At 36.9% G+C, this 22,251-nt stretch overlaps 1 protein-coding gene across 2 annotated transcripts in view; it reads left to right on the top strand.

Annotated features, from left to right (window-relative positions):
• Positions 1-22,251, top strand: part of NT5C2 (5'-nucleotidase, cytosolic II) — an 80,209-nt gene that overhangs the window by 19,857 nt on the left and 38,101 nt on the right. For both annotated transcript variants that reach the window (XM_037064027.1, XM_037064028.1), the window contains one exon: positions 15,716-15,789. In XM_037064027.1, coding sequence (XP_036919922.1) covers positions 15,716-15,789 — 74 coding nt within the window. The remainder of the gene's footprint in view (positions 1-15,715; positions 15,790-22,251) is intronic.

Raw genomic sequence — 22,251 nt, forward strand, 5'->3', positions numbered from 1 at the left:
TAATAGAAACCTTTATGGTAAAATATTTAGGTAATATTTAAAGAGATAAAAGTTTTGCCCTGACCATAATGGCTCAGTTAGTGGAGTATTGTCCTGTAAGGTGGCTAGTTCGATTCCCAGTCAGAATTGGGAGATGCATGGGTTATGAGTTTGGTCCTCCGTTGGGGTGTATACAAGAGGTCACTAGTCAATGTTTCTCTCTCACATCAATGTTTCTGTCCCTCTCTTTCTTCCTTCCTCTTTCTAAAAATAAAATATTTTTTGTAATAATTTTTTATTTAATTATTGCTCAAGTACAGTTTTCTGTTAAAAGTAAATAAAATCTTTTTAAAAATAGATACAGATTTTTTTTTAATTTCAAGGTTTAATTCAAATAGCACTTCTTGAAGGTATGTACATTTTATTTTTAATTCAAACCACCACTAGGAGAATTTATTTGTCATCTCAGTGTTCTTAGACTTTAGCACACTTGTTTATTCCTTTCCCTGTTGCATAATCCCTGTGCATTGTATTGGTCTGGAGGCAGGAATGTGGCAGATGTTTTTCTTTCAAACCTCAATTTGCTCTGGGGTTTCAAATTAACCTTTAGAATGTACTGGATTTATCCCCCATATGCCAAAAGATCTGTAAGTTTCTTTTTACATGAGCAGAAATTTTCAGGCGATTGAGTAACAGATGTTTTCCTTAAAAGCAGCTAAATCATCAGAGAAAAAGACTTCAGTGTGGAAATACTTTAGATTTCTCCTGTAATATGATCGGCACATACTTTCTTCTCTTGTAGTTCAGTTGTTCATATTGTTGGAAGGAGGAAATAACTAAACTGATAATTAAAACATTATATATCCTGTTGTTTTTCCCCCCAGCGTAAACTGAAAAGGATTTGGACCAACTAGGGCGCTCCATTCTGTGAAACTCACATTGTTTGCGCACTGTTGGCAGGCCTCGTTAGGGGGTAAATTTGCTTTTTCTGTGTGTTTGCCAGTAATGAGTCCTGTCTTTTTACCGGAACTTGCCATTTGGATTTTCTCCTTCCTAAACTGGCCAGTCTTAAACAGTCAGACCTTTAGTTGTTTTTCCTGCTCTTCTTTTCCTGTTATTCTTAGGTTTTCAAGTATTTAATAAGCTGAGGATATTGGTCACTGAGATATTGCCTGGTCAGGGTTCGGCATTGTGCCCAAATTTGTTGGGCCTCACAGGGCCCGAGTTCTCTGTGCTCTAACAAATGAGCTACAGTTCTCCAGGGATCAGTCAGTGAAGCTTGCTTGTTATCCTGTATTCTCATCCAGAGGAAGTAGATCTTTGAGAATGTCTCAGGAAGGGTAAGTGAGTTTATTCTTTCTCCCTTATTTTTCTCAGCAAAGAGGTGTTCTGGTCCTCTGAGTGAATACGAAGATTAATAAGCAGTGCTACCAGTCAGAGTGGAGGGAGAGGGAGAGATTGACAGAAAGTTAGCTGAAAGCTTACATTGTTAGTATTTCACGTGTAATGTACTGTGAAGTTACTTTACTATTGCTGTTTTGAAAAAACAGCCTCGAGGGTGGATAATCTTAATACGAATTTGGTGAGTTTTAAACATCCTTTTTACTCTGCGGTAAACTTCTTTTGTTTTTTTGGTAGAAAGTATTTATGAAGATTGGAAGTAGTCAGGGGTGTCTTACCAAAGAATTTTACAAAGAAGTGAGTGAAGTTTAAAAATTCAAAGGCATTTTAAAATAAATAGTACCTTTAGAAAATGGGGAGTGGGAAATAGTGTGAAAGATTGAGTGAACAACCTGTGATTTTGTTTCCTTCTGGGCATTGTAGGCAAAAAAATTTTTTGAACCCCCTATTTCTCTTTACAATGTAAAATAGTTCTGTGGGTTTTTTTGTTTTGTTTTTTGTTTTTTTGTTTTTACTGTTTAACTATTTCTCATGCTTCAGAATCCGAATTATTGTTGATTTTCTTTTTGTGACCACTATAATAGGTGACATGTAAGTTAATGTCTGCATACTGTTGATATTATCTCATTTTTAGCCTTCAAGCATAACTGGACTTCAGAGAGGCATTTCCTATGATAAAATAAGATATCAAAACTATCTCTAAAAATACAGTAAAATTTTGATTTTGTGGAAGCTCTTAAAATGTCCTCATTTTTTGTTCTATTAGAAATTTTGAAGTAATTTCAGAGTACCGTGTTTAAAATTTATTTTAATCTAATTGTGCATTGATTATGGGCAAAAAAAGGGCATACTTTACTGCTATTTTTAAACCTAATTATTGGGTAAAAAAAACTAAACTATGGTACAGATCTGCAGTTGTTCAACAATTCTCATGATAAAGATGATCACGGATGCTGCTATATTTGTTAGTCTTCTACACATGGTTGTTTATAAAGCTGGTTGTTAGATTTAAGAAGAACTGTGTTTCTAGGTACAGTCAGAAATCTTGGGAAGTAAGTAGTGCTAATATCCCCCTGTGGTAAAGCATATGTTAGAATGGGTTAGTTGGGTATATACACACCAAAGGACGCTGTCAAGACTGAGATATTCTTTTACGTTTCTTTTTGGGGTCCCTAGGGCAATTCCTTTACTGTCTGAATAGGTAATGAACCAAGTGCATTTGAAATGCATGGATCACATAAATGGAATCAATTAGCTTTTATTGTCCTTTGTTATCTTTAGAAGTAAATGGATAAATTTTGTGCCTTGAAATGAAAATAATTGTTATATTTACAAATTCTGCATATATGATATTTTGACACATAGTGTAGTCTGTCATTTGATGTCTATGAAATATTTCCCTAGTAGTAATAGGAAAAGATTGTTAAAAGAGTTAAGTCACTAGAAATTACACTTGAGCCTTATTTAAGTGTATGGTAATCCAGACTGTGGTATTAGTATAAGGATAGGCTCACATAGATCGTGAAACCTAATGGGAGTTTGTAGATCCACACACACATATAGTCAATTCATTTTCAGCAAGGAGGCCAAAATAATTTCATACAGGAAAAGTACAAAGCTCAACCTTTACCTCAAACCATATAAAAATAATGCAAAATGTATCATAGATCTAAGTATAAGTTAAAAGGAATGTGTAGGCAAAAATCTTTGTGACTTTGAATGAGTTAAAGACCTCTTAGATAAAACACATAAAAACATGAGAGACAAAATTGATAAATTGGGCTTGATCAAAAATTAAAAAAGAACAAACTGGTTCCTGAAGGACACCATTAATAAAACACTGGGAGAAAATATTCTCAATACATATATCTGGTAAAAGACTTATATTAAAAATATATGAAGAATTTTTACAATACAACAGTAAAGCAAACAACCCAGTTGAAAATGGGCAAAATATTTGAATAGATACACACAAAAAGATATGGCTGATAGGCACTTGAAATGATGCTGTACATCATTAATCACTAAGGAAATATATATTAAAACCTCAGTAAGATACCACTGCACCTAGAAGTGACTAAATTAACTAACTAGAGCAGTTTTTGACCCTTTTCATCTCATGACACACATAATTACTAAAATTTTGTAGCACACCAAAAACCCTATTTTTTGCCAATCTGACCCCAAAAAAGGTATAATTTTGATTCACACTGGATGGCTATTATGTTGGCTGTCATTTCGAAATTGGACAGTCTAAGGGAAAGGAGAAGTCAGTGCCCCTGGCTAAATAGTCAGGGATTGCATGTTTTAAAAATTCCTGTGGCACACCAGTTGAAAATGATGAACTAGAATGCCTAAAATGAAAGACACGGACCATGTGGAGCAACCAGAACTCTCATGCATTGCTGATGAGAATGCAAAATAGAAAACAGTTTTTAAAGTCAAACTTAACATATGGCCTAGTAATTCCATTTTTAAGTATTAAGCGAAATGAAAGCATGTGTCTACACAGATTTGTGTGTGACTGTTCATTGCAGCATTATTTATAATAGTGAATTCTGGGAACAATCCAAAATACCCATGAACTGAATAAATAAGCAAATTGTAGTATACCCATACAATGGAATACTACTCAGGAATAAACAGCTAATTGTGGTATATGAATGAATCTGAGAAATACTCTGCTAAAAAAAGAGGCACATACATCAATTACCATGCTGTTTGATTCCATTTATAAAAAGCCTGCACAGGATTTCTGGTCAAGATGACAGTGTGGGCAGACGTGGCTCACCTCTTTGCACATCCACATCAGAATTACAACTAAAATATAGAACAGCCACCACTCAGAACCATCAATAATTGAGTTGAATGGAAGTCTGACAACTGTGGAATTAGAGAAACCACAGCCATCCAGACTGGTAGGACGGGTGCAGATGCAGAACAGGTTGGTCCCTCACCCATGGGTGGTGAATAAAAATTCAGGAGGGATATCTCAGGAGTGAGGAGTCCCAGTCCCATACTAGGCCCTCTGACCCAGGGTTCCATGCCAGGAAGATAAGTCCCCACAACTTCTGGCTGCAAAACCAGCAAGGATTGAGCCAGTGGAAGAAAATGCTGGGGCCCCAAGCAGATCCTCTTAACCCACACACAGACTCACCTACTCAGACTTACTTTCTCTGAGTGCCAGCACTAGGGTAGCAGCTTGAAAGGCACCAGTGGTATAGAAGGAGAAGCCGAAGTGTCTGGCATCAAGGGGAGCAGAGGCCATTGCCCCTTTTCTAAACCCTCCCCCCACAGAGCCACAGAGCCAACAAACTGGTGCCATATCTGAGACTCCATCAACCTAATACTCTTTGACCATCCTTGGAGATCCCCAAAGACTCTGCCATCCCCAGTTTATGGCCCCTCCCAAGCTGCTTTTCTATATGGATGGCTGGTCTTGGCTCATGCTTCATAACTTTCTAAATCCTCTCAAACAAACAACAGCTGCCTTAAGTGAGCCCCAAGCCTGGTATTAACAGCAGCCAGCCTATATTCACAGCTTGGCTTCACCTGGGAATCTCCAAGCCCAGCACAAGTGGCAGCCATTTCTGATTGCTTTGCAGCTCAGGCAGGGTGGCCCTGGGCAAAACACAGGTGGAGGCTGAACTTGACCTGCAACATCTGAGAAACTGTAGGGCCAGTGCACCCCGTAGATAGCCATAGACCACCTTTGGAGCACCACCATCCTGACCCTGCACAGCTGATCCTCCACAGAGGGTGGAAGTTGGTGGTCAGTGGTCACAGCCAATTCTTGCAGCTGACTAACCTGGGTAATCCCTCCCATTGATCTGCCAGCAGCAACCAAGTCTCAACTACAAGGGGAGGGTATACTCACAAATGGCATATCTTGAGTACCCAGCTTGGATGACAGGGGACTCTGTGTCACTGGATCCTATAGGACATTTGCTACATTAAGCCACGCTACCAAGACATGGAGTCAAGGCAGCTCAACCTAATACGTAGAAACAAACACAGGGAGGCTGCTGAATGAGGAGGCAAAGAAATGTGGCACAAATGAAAGGACAGTCCAAAACTCCAGAAAAAGAACTAAACAAAATGGAGGTAGGTAATTGATCAGAAGCAGAGTTCAAAACACTGGTTATAAGGGTGCTCATGGAGCTTAGTGAGAACCTCAAACAGCATAAAACAGATCCAGTCAGAAATGAAGGATACACTCATTGAGATAAAGAACAGTTTACAGGGAAACAACAGTATAGAGGATGAAGCGGAGAATCAGAGGAATGATTTGGAACATAAAGAAACAAAACACTACCACGCAGAACAACAAGAAGAAAAAAATCCAAAAAGAATATGAGGCTAGTAAAAGCAACCTCTGGGACAACTTCAGGCATTTCAACATTCACATCATAGGGATGCCAGAAGGAGAAGAGAAAGAGCAAGAAATTGGAAATCTATTTGAAAAAGCAAGGAAAGAAAACTTCCCTAATTTGGTGAAGGAAATAGACATGCAAGTCCAGGAAGCACAGAGAATCTCAAACAAGATGGATGCAAAGAGGCCCGCTCCAAGACAGATCATAATTAAAATGCCAAAGGTTAAAGATAAAGAAAGAATCTTAAAAGCATCAAGAGAAAAGAAGTTAGTTACTTATAGGGGAGTACCCATAACACTGTCAGCTGGTTTCTCAAAAGAAACCTTCCAGGCTAGGACTGGCAAGAAATATTCAAAGTCATGAAATGCTGGGACCTACAGCTAAGATTACTGTACCCAGCAAAGCTATCATTTAAGATTTCAGGGTAGATAAAGAACTTCCCAGACAAGGAAAAACTAAAGGAGTTCTTCATCATCAAACCATTATTATATAAAATGTTGAAGGGACTTATTTAAGAAAAAGAAGATCAAAACTATGAACAATAAATAAAATGGCAGTACACACATATCAACAGTTGAATCTAAAAAGCAAACGAGAACATAGAGATGGAATGATGGGTAAGGAGAGGGTTTTGACGGTTGCTAGATGGAAGGGAGATGTGGTTGAAAGGTGATGGGTAAAAAGGTGATGTGATAAAGAAGTACAAATAGGTCGTTAAAGAATAGCCACAGGGATGTAAAGTACAGTATAGGAAATGGAGAAGTCAAAAGAATTTATAGGAATGACCCCATGGACATGAAAAATGGTATGGGGATGGCCTGAGGGTGTGGGTTGTGCTTGGTGGAAGGGGCCGAAAGGGGAAGAGTTAGGACAACTGTAATAGCATAATCAATAAAATATAATTTTTTTAAAAAGCACAGGCTGATAAACCTAATATATTCTTCCTGAGGATGTTTCTCAGAAAATATTAAATCAAATTAGCAGGCAGTTACTGGCTGGAATTTATGAAAACAAAAATTAATGCAACTAAAATACTTGCTTTTATAATCTAATCAAAATTTCTTGCTGCGTCTATATATCCATGGTATTCCAACTTTCACTTTTTAGGAATCCATTTCATGAGTTAGAAAGTTCTTATCTGTATCTTTAGATCTAAGCATACTTTTTACTGGAGGGTGGGGACACAGAGGCAGACTATCTTGCCCTTAAGTTTTTGAAGTAATAGCTTAATTGAGATATACTTTGCATGCCACTCAATTCACCTTTCTTTTTAAAGTATACATTTTAGTGGTTTTAATATATTTAGAACATTTTCATTACCCCCCCCCCCCCAACTCCCCATTTCCTCCTCTTCACAGCCTCTGGCAGGCACGTAGGTTTGTATCTGCCCTGTACTTCACTTTTTTCCTTAATTAGTTTTCTGGTTTTTGTTTCTCATCGTTTTTCTGTTTTCTTTTGGGAAAACCTCTAATTTATTTTTTGGGCCAGTGATTTTCAACCTTTTTCATCTCATGATCTGCATAAAATAATTTCTAAAACCGCAGCACATCAAAAAATATATCTTAAAAAATTTTGGTTCATTCACACCAGATGGCTATCGTATTGGATATTGTCCATTTTTTTAAAAGATTTTATTTATTTATCTTTAGAGGGGAAGGGAAGGAGAGAGGAAGAGAAATATCAATGTATGGTTGCCTCTCATGCGTCCGCTGCGGGGAACCGGGAACCGGGAACTGGCCTGCAACCCAGGCATGTGCCCTGACTGGGAATCGAACCGCGATTGTGTGGTTCGCAGGCTCGCGCTCAATCCACTGAGCTACACCAGCCAGGGTGGATGTTGTTGTTTTTTAATTGGACAATCTAAGGGAAAGAAGGTCAGGGCCCCTGACTAAATAGGTGTTGCATGTTTGGAAAATTCTTGAGGCACACTTGTTGAAAGTTGCTGCTTCAGGCTGATCTGTATTTTTTATTATTTTGTATACTTTAATAATAACTTTAATTCTTTCTTTTTAAAATATCTTTATCATCACTGATACTTTGTTCTAATGAGTGGAAAGCATTAAAGTCAATGTTGCGCAGTACCTGGTCTCAAAGTTTGTAATGTAGTAAAGAATATGAGAACTGCCTACATATTTTATGTATATGACAAAATATAGTAATTGCCAAAATAAAGGATTTTGCATATTCAGACCTCTTACATAGTTCACTATTTAATAGAATTTAATTGTTGATGAAATCTGTTTAATCAGATGGAAAAGTAATCTGAAACCCAGAGTCAGTACCATGTCATAGTTCTGTGGCACAGCCAGAATAGTTTCTTGAAGGAATCACTCAAGATTCCTTAAAAAATAAAATAGAACTAACAAAGACATTTCAGGTGTAAGGAATAGCAGAAGCAAAGCTTCGGTGTACCTTTAGGAAATACATGTAGTTCACCTTGAATATTAGAGCAAAAAATGTGTGATATGGAGAACGTGAGATAAAACTTGTTTTGGAGAGATGGTGAAAGGCTTTGGAGTCCTCGAAGATACAGAAACTTGTGATTTATGAGTCGAGTAGGTAGTGAGAGTTGTCTAGAGGTTATTATGTATGAAAGCGTGAGTGGGATTGGGCTTCAGGACCATGCTCAAACTAATGATGGTGAAAGCCAGTTTTTAAAAAATTCCAGTGTGCTTCAGATAAGTACTCATAAAATGTAATACAAATGAAACAACTAGAAAATGAAGAGACAAAATGTACATCTACTTCTTTTATTATACATTTAACAAACAAAACTTTTCTGTCAGGTTGTTAAAAAGTTTTTGAATGCTTGCAGTTTCTGTATATATCGAGTCATGGATTAGTAACAGCTGTTCACAGGCCCCCATTGGTCTGTGAACCACACTTGGAGTGGCACGACTTCAAAGCAGTTAGTTTGGCATTGAGAACAATGGGGAGATGATTGCTAAGTAGTTAGTTAATGAGGACTTGGACAGGTTGTTAGCAGTGTGAACAGAATGGAAGATGTGGATTTCAGAAACATTTGGAAATTTAAATGAATGCACATGAGATGATGTGGATTTAAGGGTGAGGAAAGAATAAAAAGATATTCATCAGATTTCAGGTTTAAGTGGGAAAATTAGAGTGCCAATAGCACAGAAATAGGAACTAGTTTGGGGAGAAAATGCTAAGTTAAGTTTTCAACAAAAATTTACATTATAACACTTGTATTTTATCAAAGTCAACACACATACACACAGAGAGGCACATTTTGCACTCTCAAAAAAGCACCTGTAACTTTTTCTTTTCTTTGATTGTAACAGACTTTGAGTATATAATTACACAAACCCATAACCAAAACATGCCTGAGAAGATTTTATACTTGTATCCTTAGTCTCATTTGTTGTTGCAGTGACTGCTGCTGGGCGCTGGGCCAGGAAATTGTGACTCCTAGGCAGTTGGAGGAGTTAGGGATACAGTTCACCAGTGCCAAAGAAACTCTATTCCAAATGGATTTGTGAGGAGCGACAGTGATATCCAATGACAAGTTAAATTAGACACAGAGGTGTTTTCTCCTACACTGTCCCAGAAGATACATGCTATTGAGGGTCTGGTTCGGACTAAAAACAGTCTTTGAAGTTAGGTTAAAACTATAAAAAGAAATTTTACCAGGGACTTGAAGAAGAATTTTGTTATGTGACTTCAGGAACTAGTTGACTCAGATAGCTTTACACTTTTCAAAACGGCAACCAGTGACAGATGAGGTAATACTGCTTTGAATTGTCAGTTAAATCTCAAAACCATTGAGTTGGCTGTTTACAAAATTTCAAATTTAGTAAATTGCATGTTCATGTTCTTAAGTGTGAGAATATTAAATCCCTCTTAATGCACAATATATTAGTAGCCTCATTTTTATGATTAATATTTATGTTTATTCATATAGAATTTCTTCAGATTTCATGTCTTGCTACAGTAGGATATGGTAACAAAAGCTATTACATTTGTCTTTGTGTTGAAGTCTGTGCCTGGTTTTATAGTGTTCTTGCGTCTGTCTCCTAAAGATTGTTTTTCTTGTTTGTGCGCAAAGCTGAATCTTGCAAATGACTTAATGTGTATGGAGGAATTTCTGGCTGATAATTGCATTTTAAGATTGGATGCTTTAGTTCAGTCATGCTTCTTAGGGTAGAGACGTTGTACTTTATTTAAAGCAACCTTTGGGAAGTTAAGTCACAAATATATTCAAGCTGTTAAAGATAGAGGGTGGAGTATGTTTCACTGGTTAATAATTTAGAAAAGTGACATAAGGAAATGGGCATTAGCAAAGATCAGTCAAGGTCCTGGAACCAATAGAAATTTTTGGATTCCCCAAGGCAGGTATCTTTTTGTTTTAAATGTGTGGTGGAACAGTGATCCAGTCTTTAGTTCCTAGCACTTTCTTTTGTTACAACAAGATTAGCTTCCCTTGAAGATTGAAGACTGTATCCTGGAGACATGCGTGGTATTTCTGGCTCAGGGCTGTTTCTCCGCTGAAGTCAGTGCATACTTTCAGCATTTGGATGTTTATTATATTTGTAAATTTTAGCATAAACTGTATTATTGCAGTTATCTATCATTTAGCTGTTTCATTTTGTCATTATAGCTTTTCTTAGGCATTTCAGATATTTGCACATGAATTAGATTGAATTTCCTATAGCTCCTTACTCCCACATTTTGTAGCATAAACTAGGGAAAGAACAGGAGAGGTGAGACTTATATGTGAGGTTTTTTCTTTTATTTTTGTAATAGAAATGAGTTAGAAGGGGACATAGGAAGGATTGTTTCTGTTTTAAGTTCAGGAATTGCTTCTGTGGATGAGGGTACTTACTTTGAATGAAAATGAAAAGATAAAGGATATTTGGGAAAAGATCTTCATAGAGAAATGTCTTATTTTCTAATTTTAGGCATTGAGAAAGTCTTCCCTAGCTCTGACTGCTCCCTGACGGGCAGCTTCTAGAATATCTGTCACAAAATGGTACCTGCCTTGTTGTAGGCGTTTAACAAATGTGTTGATTGAATAAAGTGACTAGTCATGGAGGAAAGAGTATGATTTCATAGCTACTTAGCAGTGATTATTTTTGTAAAAGCAATAAATTTTTGTTACTGATATGTGGATAGTTTCTTTGTACTTTCAGCACTGGTCGATGTTAACCCAATCTCTTTTCTTCCCTGATTTCGCCGTTCCAGAAACCAGCTCGTGGCATTCCTCTATCATAATCAAAGCTGTTTATTTTATTGCGTGGTCCTACATTATCTCTCCTGGATTGCATCACAAGGAATAAAAATCTTCCCGGTCATTCTTGCCTAAATTCCCACAGAATATTTGAGGCATGTCAGCTGTCTGGGCTCTGAGCAAGGATTTGATCCAGTTGGCCCCCTAGCCTGAATTGAAAGTGTGTTTGAAAAGCTGAGCGTCAGTGGTAACATAGTTTCCAGAGTTAGAAACATTATTTTGTTTCTTTTACCCCTTTGTGACTTCAAAAGATTGATGTAACTGGGAAAAATGATAATAAAGCAGACATATATTTGGGGTAGTGGTATGTTTAAAAGGGATGGGTGTCCCTTATTCTCTGGTTCCTGTATCTTTCAGCTGTCTCCAGCGATTTTCAGCTCCTGGCCAGAGGAATTTTTGAATCATGCAACACCTGACTGTTGAGTCGGGGCACTGACTCTTTTCCCTGAGACTGTCAGATAAAAAAAAATGGCAACAGCCAACACAGCAATAGCCGTCTGGTGTTAATGAATCAAAATTATACCTATTTTTGTCAGATTGGCAAAAAAATTGTTCCTTGATGTGCCATAGTATTTTAGTAGTTATTTTATGCATACTATGAGATGAAAAAGGTTGAAAATCACTGTGTTTCTTTTTCCCCTTTCCTTCACTATTAATCTGAGGCAAAGTAAATATTGACTTTCCAGAAGACTAGGTTTTTTTTAGGGAAAGTATAAATATTTTCTATAACACCTCTCAGGAATTAAGAGTTTTATAGAGTTAATCTAGTATGCATAGTACACTGTGAGGTAAGTAATGATTTTTATATTTTTCAGAAAAGTTCTGAATTCAAGGGCCAACTGATTTTAAGTTCTTCATTCAGGTGTTTTTAAGTTAATGTTTGAGTATTTGTCTACATTTAAAATTGGCATATACATTTTTAAGTGAGAGGAAATGTTTTCTATTAAAATTTAAAACAATAACACATGTTGGTGGAGCATTAGAAAGAAAGTCAATAACTAGGTCAGGGATTTCCAAACTCTAGAGTATTTCCTTAGTTGAAATATGTAATATTCATTCCTGTGCATACTTATTTATAATTCATACTACTGTCCTTATTTATAGTAGAAAACATACACAAATTAGACATTTTTAAATGATACACTAAGTATAAGTAGGAGATCTAATATTCTCTTTTTGCACCCCAGTAGAATCTCCCGCACCCCTGGTGCTGTCGGATCTTCTTTGGGGACTGTTGACCTAGGCGTGAGAGGGCGAGCCCAAGCCAGGCATCTTTATTTTAACTAGTTTCCTAGGTGCATTTAATTTCTCACAGTTACTTACGAAATAAAGGCAAAGGAAAGGTTTCATAATGAGAGCATACATTCAGTAATTTTGGCCACAAAGCTTATTTTCAGAAGCTATTGAAACTTACCCCAAACACCATCATGATGATGATCTACAGTGCTATTATATTTGTAGTTTTCCCTGTCTTCATAGTGACCCTTCTGAAATCTGAATTAGATTGTTTCATTTCTTCAGATTCTGATAATTTGTTTTTGCCTGCAGGATAACATCCATGCTCCCATAGCATGCAAAATCTTCATGATTTTGACCCCTGTTAACCTTTTTACCTTCATAGCTTATATATTTTATTTATATATAGAATTGATTATGCTATTACAGTTGTTCCAATTCTCCCCCCTCTGCCCGGTACCCCCATTCCCCTCCCTTACTTCATATTCATGGAGTATGCTTGTAAGTTCTTTGGCTACTTTATTTCCTATAATGTTTTTAACATCCCCCTGTCTATTTTGTACCTACCAATTTGTACTTCTGAATCCCTGTACCTTTTCAAACCCCATTCTCCCCCTTCTCCCTCCCAGCCGATAACCCTCCAGATGATCCCCATATCTGTGTTTCTGTTCCTGTTCTGCATGTTTGCTTAGTTTATTTATTAGTTTCAGTTACTGATACTTGTGAGTTTGTTGCCATTTTAATGTTCATAGTTTTGTTCTTCTTTTTCTTAGATAAGTCCCTTTAATATTTCATGTAATAATGGCTTGGCGATGATGAGCTCCTTTAGTTTTACCTTGTCTGGGAAGCACTTTATCTGCCCTTCAATTGCTTTTCTGGATGGAGTAATCTAGGTTGTAGGTCTTTGCCATTCATGATTTGAATACTTCTTGCCAATCCCTTCTAGTCTGTAAAGTATCTTTTGAGAAATCAGCTGACAGTGCTATGGGAACTCCTTTGAAGGAAACTCCCTGCTTTTCTCTTGCTGCTTTTAAGGGATTTTTTTTATCTTACCCTTTGGCATTTTAATTATAACGTGTGTTTTTGTGGTCCTCTTTGGGTCCAACTGGTTTGGGACTCTCTGTGCTAAGTGGACTTACATGTCTCTTTCCTTCACCAAACTAGGGACGTTTTCTTCATTATTTTTTTCAAGCAAGTTTTCAGTTTCTTGCTGTCCTCTTCTCCTTCTGGCATCCCTGTGATTTTGATGTTGGTACATTTGGAAATGTCCCAGAGGCTCCTTAATCTATTCTCATGTTTTTAGGGTTCTTTTTTCTTCTTGCTTTTCTGATTGAATACTTTTTCTTCCTTATGTTCCAAATTGTAGATTTGAATCTCTGCTTCATCCCTTCCACTGTTGGTTTCCTGTGGATTGTTTCTTATTTCACATAATACCACCTTTATTTCTGCCTGGGTCTTTTTTATGCTGTTGAAATACCCAGTGATTCGAGTATCCTGATAACCAGTGTTTTGAACTCTGCATTTGATAGACTGCTTATCTCCATTTCATTTAGTTCGTTTTCTGGAGTTTTACTCTGTTCTTCCATTTGGTCCATATTTCTTTGTCTCAATTTGGCAGCCTCCCTGTGTTTGTTCCTGTGTATCAGGAAGAGCTTTCTGACTCCCTGTCTTTGTAGCGTGGCTTATTGTAGAAAAAGCACCTGTAAATTGTGGGGGGTGGAGTCTTAGGTAGTCGCAAGGGCGGGGTAACTTGCTTCACTGCTTTGTGGCTCTGTGTGGGGAGGGCTCAGAGAGGAGACAGTGCCTCTGCCTGGCCTCTGGAGATTGACCAAGAGGAAGCTGTCTCCCTGGTCTTGCCCTTTTGCCCATCATTCCACTTGCCTCCCTTTTCCCCAAATGCTGCTTGTGCCCTTCCAGCTATTGCCCTGGTGCTTAGTTCCTGGAGTGAGAGTCTGCCTGAGTCCTAAGTCCTTTGTGGGTCCTTTAAGAGAAGTCTGCTGAGAATCCTGCAGTTTCTTCCATTACCCCAACCCCCATTGGTTTTTGCTGCCAGAAGTTAAGGGAACTGATCTTCCTGGTGCTGGAACCCTGGGCTGGGTGGTCTGGGCTGGGGCTGGGGCTGGGATCGGGATCGCTTGCTTCCGAGGTATCCTTCCCAATTTTTATCCACCAGGTCTGAATGTGGGACCACCCGTTCACCACCTCTCAGGATCTCCCCCCCCCCCCCCCCCCATCTAGATGAATGTGGCTTCTTTAAATCCCTGGTTGTCAGACTTCCGTACAGCTTGATTTTCTGACGAATCTGGGTGAAGTTTATTTTGTAGTCTCCTAATTTTTTCTGTAGTGATGTGTGAAGGTGAAGCGTGTTTACCCGTGCCTTCATCTTGGTCAAATGTCCTCTTCATAGCTTTTATTGCCCTTTTCCTCCACCCTTGTTCCTCTAGACAACCTTATTTTGCAAAAACTAACAGAAAAACAAAACCAAAGAAAACCACTCAGTTTCAGCCACAATGAATGCGTAGTTCAGTCTAAATCTTGTCCTTGCTTGGTTATTCTGCCTGGATTGCCTTTGTTGCTTCGTCCTACTGGAAAACTTCTCATTGTTCAAGGTGGAGCTAAGACACCGCTTCTGGTCTCTAAAGAACTGGTGCGCTCTCCTCTCCATGATATTGTATAGCATTTACTGAATTACTGTAAGTTATTTGCTTATAAGTGCCTCTCCTGCTAGGCTGAATTTCTCAGGGGTAGAGATTCTAAGTTAAAACAGAAGTCCCACGAGGGCAGGTTCTCACTGCTGTAGCATAGTTCCTAACAGGAACTGAGCTGGCACTCAGCATGCATTTTTGTTAAGGTATTTTATGTATTTTTTGAGAGGGGGGAAAGGAAAGAGAAAGAGGGAGAGAAGCATCATTGTGTTAGAGAAATATTGATTGGTTGTGGTTGCTTCTCGCATCCTCCCAGCTGGGGACCTGGCCCCCAACCCAGGCATGTGTCCTGACCAGGAATCGAATTGGCAACCTCTTGGGTCACAGGTGCCAGCTCAGTCTGCTTAGCCATACCAGCCAGGGCTCAATAAGTATTAATGTTTGTTGAATGAGTCTATATTTTTGTCTTTAGTATCTGGTACCTGGTAAGCTTATATGAAGCTTTGTTTATTAAATAAATTACATATGGATGAGTAAATGAATCATAAAATCTCAGAAATGAACTTATTTTATGGAGTTATATTTTGAAAAAGAGAGCTAATTCTCGAAGTTTTGACTTCATGATGTTTTTAATACCAAAACACAAGAAAATCCATGTTTTCAAATAATATCTGATTTTACTGAAGGTATACAAATGATTTAAATAATTTTATTATGACTTTTCATATTGGTATTTTAATGAGAAGCTATAGAAAATAGTCAAATAATTCTATTAAACTTAATAATTTTTTGGTTTCAGTGTTAATTGAGATATTTTTTACTCCTTTCTTTAGGGTGTTTGTGAACCGAAGTTTAGCCATGGAGAAAATAAAGTGTTTTGGTTTTGACATGGATTATACGCTTGCTGGTGAGTAGCACTTTTTCATTGCTTGAGATGCTCTGGATACATTATAGCGGGTCCATAGTAGGCAATTCAGTGAACACTTTTTGATTGAATAATATGTTTAGCTGCCATAGTATCTGCTACGAAGCTGCTTCTGTTGAGATTTGAGAGTAATGAAATTACCAGGTACCTCCGACAGTCAGTCTGTGCGTGTGGGTAGAAGAAGTGCTGACTTGGTTTAGAGAACCTGGTAAGAAATGATACGGTGAAATGGTATATTTGGGCACTTTGGGCTTTTATTTTACTAAGCTGTTCTTCAAGGGTGGAATTTTGTATCTCTCACTCTGCCACAAAGTAGACCTTCACCAGCTAATTTGAATATTACCTTTAAGACAGATGGAAAATGTGTTCACTTTTCACTGAAATGATTGCACATATACTATGTGAAGACTTTTGACAAACTAGAGCTGTTAGCTTTGTTCAGTGTCAGATAGACCTTAAACACCAGCACTGTGCTGCTTGTTCCTTTCTGGCCCTGAGATATGTTTGAAGTACTCAGTGCGTTAGTCAATAGTTGCATGTTTTCAGAACTTACAAAGTTTTTGTTAAAATACTTGCAGTCTGATACAAATGTTAATGACAATCGTACTTAAGAAGAAATGCAGATGAGGGACTGAGTTGAGCGCCTGTACACACGTGTGTACATGCATGCACATGTATACAGCTGTAGCACTCAGAACAGGAGCTTTCACAAACTTTCCCTAAAACATGCTGCTTTTAAACACAAAACCCTTTACATTGTATAAGTTTACTTCTGGTAACTCTTATGTAATAGTGTTAGAAAACTGACTTCTGTCTGAATCTCAATTTGTTCAATTTAGGGTACAAATATAAATAATATTAATGTACACAAATGGATAGTTGTAGTTTGTAGTCAGCTGTCACAGATATGGCCATAATATTTACCAAACAAGTTATGTATCAAAAATAAACACTGAGCCCTGGCCGGTATAGTTCAGTTGGTTGGAGCATCATCCTGTAACCAAAAGGTTAATGGGGTCACAAAATGACAAACTTTCCCCCCTTGGTTATTAAGATATTCTTATTGAAATAGTTCAATAAGTATTTAAAACCTGTGCCCAACACATTTTGTTACCGAGCATTGAGATAACTATATATATTCCCACAGAATAATGAAAAAGAATGAAGTTTCTTATTTAGTGAAAAAAGTCACTAAATCTTAATCTCTAAACTTGAAAAATAGCTCATTTGCTTTTTTGGCTTTTTGTACCCCACTTCATATTTTAATGATTACTTTTAGTCTAGACTGTAATATGCTTTACTTATATAGTAGTGATTATTAACATTATCAAGTGCTTATTATAAGCCACACTCTGTTCTAAGTGTTTTACACAGATTATCTCACTTAATACATGGACTGTTTCATTTACGTTGCATATTTAATGTTTATAAAAATTCTTTGAGGAAGATAGTGTCATTGTCTCCATTTTACAGATAACACTTAAGATGTTAAGGACTTTCTTCAAGGACACTTAGCTACAATATAGTTGAAATAAGATTCAAACCTAAGCATGCATGTACATAATAAGTTTAAATTATCATTTGAATAATGACAATTTATAGCAAGGTATAATTTCATATCAATAGGCTCATCCCCTTAAAGAAACTAGGACAAAGCACTTTGAAATAGTTATCTTGAGAGAGAGACTATATATTACTCCAACAATTCCATGTTGGGTGAAAAACATTGTCGCTCTTCTTGTGGCGGTGCCTCCACTTCATACAGCACACAGAAAGCAAGTTTATTGACTTCCACCCGCTTTCCAGAATGTTATTCATTAAATTTGTGTGAATAACTTGGTTACTTATGAAACGAACAAACTGTATCCTTGAAGTGCTGCCGAGGATGTGCCATCAGAAAAACGTGCTATAAAGTGCACAGGCAAGACTAAAAGAAGTGGGATTTTTGTTGTTTGTTTGTTTGTTTGTTTGTTTTTTAACACGTTTGAGTATTTGAGATAAATATCCCTGGAGTAAATGCAATAGACTCACAGGGTAAATTCTTGGAAAGGGTCTGTTTTCTGAAGTATTCTCTGAGACACTGTTTTTATATACAGTGAAACACATGCATTCTGAGTATATAATTAATGAGTTTGACAAAATATGTTACCTCTTGTTATCACCACCACAATCAAGGTGTGTTTCCATCACTCAAAAAAGTGCCCTCATTGCATCTTTGAAGTCAGTTCTCTCTCCTATCCCTTTTGCCCACAGGTTTCTGTTACCATAAATTAATTTTGCTTTTTCCAGACGTTCATGTAAATGGAATCATGTACTGTGTTCTCTTGTGCCTGGCTTCTTTGATCAGCGTAATGTTTCAGTGATTCATTCTTGTGTCTGTCAGTAAGTAGGGCTTTTTTGTTTGTTTGTTTTTTAACCCCTAACATTTTAAAACTTTTTATTTTGAAATAACTTTTAGGCCTACAGAAGAGCTGTAAAAATAATAGAGTTTGCCTTTCTCTTAATGGTAGTATCTTACTTGATCATAGCACAGTTGTAAAAATTAAGAAATAGATTGAAGTGTTATTCACGTTTGAGAAGAATACCACAAAAATCACGTACCCTTCTTAAAGAGCAATACCTGGGTGCATACTCTTGATAGGTTTTATTACTAGTAATATTAGCCTGTCAGTATTACGAAATTACCCTCTTCCTCTTTAAACTTTCTTTTTTATTTTTTTGGTGGGGAAGCCAAATTGTTTGAGTATACCACAATCTGTTTATCTGTTGATGAACATTTGGATCGTTTCTGGTTTGAGGCCATTGCGAATTAAGCTCTTATGAGCATTGGTGTACGGGTCTTTTTGTGGATGTTTATTTTTATTTCTTCTGGGTAAACACCCAGGAGTGAAATTGCTAGATTACAGTGTTGCTCAGTGGGTTGAGCGCCAGCCTGTGCACTGAAAGGTTGCTAGTTCACCAGTTCCGTTCCCAGTCAGGGCACAGGCCGGGGTTGTGGGCCAGGTCCCCATTTGGGGGATTTGAGAGGCAACTGATATTCTCTCACACATTAAAAATAAAATTTATTTGTTTTAAAAGAAATTGCTAAATTATATGTTTACCTTATAGGAAGACACATGATTTTTATTTTTCTTTTTTTTAAAGATTTTATTTATTTATTTTTAGAGAAAGGGGAAAGTAGAGAAACATCAACATGTGGTTGCTTTTCAAATGGCCCTCACTGGGGACCCAGCCTGCAACCCAGGCATGTGCCCTGAATGGGAATTGAACCGGTGACTTTTTAGTTCACAGCCTGTGCTCAATCCACTGAGCCACACCAGCCAGGGCCTGACAAATGATTTTTCAAAGTAGTTACACTATTTTAAATTCTTAACCAGAAAGCATGAAGATTATAGTTGCTCCACTCTTCACTAACACTTGATGTTATTAGAACTTTGAACTTACCCATTCTAGTGAATGTACAGTGTTATCTCATTGTGATTTTTAGTTCATATTTCCTTGACAACTAGTGGTGTTTATGATCTCATATGCTTATTAGCCATTTATATTTCTTTCATGAAGTGCCTTTTCAAATATCCATTTTTAAACTGGGTTGTTTGTCTTTTTATTGTTGAGTTATAGTTCTTTATTCTGGTCATCTGCAAATTATTTACTTTTTCCTTCGCAATCTGTATATTTTTTATCTTATTTCATTAAAACATTTTTTGACTTATTGCACTGGCATTTTAAATCTTAGTACCATGTTGAATAGAGGTGTTGAGAATGACCTCTTTGCTATGTTCTTGATCTTAGAGAATGTTCAGTCTTCCCACTATTAAGAATGCTGTTGTAGGGTTTTTGTGGATGTTTTTTTATCGGGTTGAGGTAGTTCCCTTTTAATCTCAGTTTTTTAGGAGTTTATTTTTAGCATGAATATGTGCTTAATTTCATCAAATGCTTTTCTCCCTCTATTGATCTTGTTTTTTAAGTCTGTTAAAAGGGTGAATTACATATTTGATAGAATTAACTAGTGAAGCCACCTAAGTTATGAGCTAGTTTTGTGGGAAGGTGTTCAATGTACACATTTAACATTTAAACAGAGGTCTAGGGCTAGCCAGAGGTTCTTCTTCGTGTATTTGTTTTGATCATTTATATTCATTTCATCTAAAGTCATAGATTTTAAGTTTATTGGCATAAAATAGATCATAATAATCTTTTATTGTAAGATCTGTAGGAATGTTTTTTTTTCCTCATTCCTGATACGGTAATTTGGGTCTTTAAAAAATTTCTCTTCACTAGTCTAGCTAGAAATTTATCAATTTTATTAATTCTTCCTACCAGAGAAACTTCTGTTTTGGCAAATGTATGAGAATTAGGGAGATAAAATGTAAACGTGACTTTAAAGTAATTATACATATGGAGTTACAACCTGTTTTTGTAATTACTGACTACAAAAAAGTAATTACTTACAAAATGAATATATTAAAGTAGTATCCAAATACTCCAGGCCCCATTATCTTTCATTTGGCTTGTATTTTTTATTAGGACCTAGGCAGTGATCATTTTTGTTTTATTACAGTTTTTAAGTTTATGATTGTTTTGCTTCTGTGTTCTGTTAGCACCATTAACATAGTTTTTTATGTTGTTAAACTACTGTCTTTCTTGCTTCAAGTGTTTGTGGAAAATACCAACTTTTGTCCTGGCTGGATGGCTAGGTTGGTTGAAGCATCATTGTCCCGCACACCAAAAGATTGTGGGTTTGATTCCTAGTCAGGGCACATCCCTACACTGTGGTTCAATCCCTGGTTGGGGTGCATATGGGAAGCAAACTATCGGTGATGTTTCTCTCTCACTTTGATGTTTATCCGTCTCCCTCCCCTCCTTTGTCTCTAAAATCAATTAATATATCCATGGGTGAAGATTAAAAAAAAGAAAATGTCAGTTTTCTGAGCAGAATGAAATATGGCACAATGCACCCCTTTAATTTTTGCCCCCTGTATATTTTGACTTTAGAATTTGGGAATTCAAAGAAGAAATTACTATTTCTTAATTTTTTTCAGTATTAGCTCAGTACATATTACATGCTTTATAAGTAGTAGCTGTTATAATAAATAGCTACCTTCTTTGTATCATTATTCCTAAAACAGAGAAGACGTTCAACAAGTACATGATTTCTTTTAATAGGGGAAGGAATAACTAATAATTGTTAATTTTATCTGAAATGAATTGGCTATTCTGGCAAACAGAATTTTGAGTGACACAGAGTTACCATATACAGAATAGATAGATAACTAGTTTTCAGAGTTACAATGTAGTGACATTGACGGTGAGCCTGGTATTGATGCATCTGAAGTATGTGGTTAGGACATCACATGTCAGATGGCAGTCATGTTTTGGATCGTATATTTATTAAGAGAGGGTGGTTATTGGCTTAGGACTTACTTATCATTACTGTAAACTGCCTCACTTTGTTCTGAGAAAACATCTACATAGGGTTTCTGAAAGTTTTCTTGTTTTCAAATGTAAAATTATATGACTTTCATGGAAGTGTGGGGGTGGAATGTAATTTTGGAGACGTAAGCTATTTTCATAAGGAAACAGAGGTGTGCAGGTAGATGGTAACAATGAGGATTGCTGGGGCTGTTGCCTCCCAGTACAAGGGTATGCCCGCTGTTGGCCTGCTAGCGTCTCAGTGCTAGTTTCTTAATTTAATCTGAAGGGGAGGGGTCATAAAGTATTGGTATAATGTTTAAATGAAATAATGTACATAAAATGATAATGCAGTGAAAGTAGTTGTCTTGCTCTGACTGGTGCTACCAAGGATTAATATATTGAACTTGAACTGTGAGGAAAAATCTAAGGAATAAGGAGAGTAATAGCAATATTAAATTCATTTATACTCCTGTTTATTGTGGAAAAACCCGGAATGCTAGCTAGATAGATGGCAGTGGAATGAATAGTCACTTGTTTTTGAATTGTTAAGTACTGCAAATGATCATGAATCAATAAAAAGTTAAAGTTCTTATCTGACTAGTTTATTAATGAGACGGTATTTGGCATAAGATTATGTTTCCATAGAAATTAAGCAGTGTTTCCAGTGAAGGGTTATTTCTCAGCAGGATCAAGCTGAAGGAATAGATTTCTAAGAAAAGGTCCTTACTTAAATGAAAATTTTTTTCGTTTATGATAAAGGTATTACTGATATGCTTCTAATAAGGGCATGGGGAGTTGTTTTTTTGAAACAGTTAAGAACTCTTTCCAGTGTAAAGAAATAGTTGGAACCTTCGCGGTTCCACGAAAGACTTAAACGTGCAGTAATGCAAGTTCTATGGAGTTAACATGGAAATTATGTATGTCGGATTTTAAAATTTTCAGAAGTTTTTACCCCAAGCAAAGTGGGGCCACAGTTTAGGGTTGGGGGCTGTTTGTCAATATTTACTTAATAACTTACAGAGTTCCTGTTGG

Source organism: Sturnira hondurensis, unplaced genomic scaffold (assembly GCF_014824575.4).
Source record: "Sturnira hondurensis isolate 20B ecotype Veracruz unplaced genomic scaffold, ASM1482457v3 Scaffold0014854, whole genome shotgun sequence".
Taxonomy (NCBI): domain Eukaryota; kingdom Metazoa; phylum Chordata; class Mammalia; order Chiroptera; family Phyllostomidae; genus Sturnira; species Sturnira hondurensis.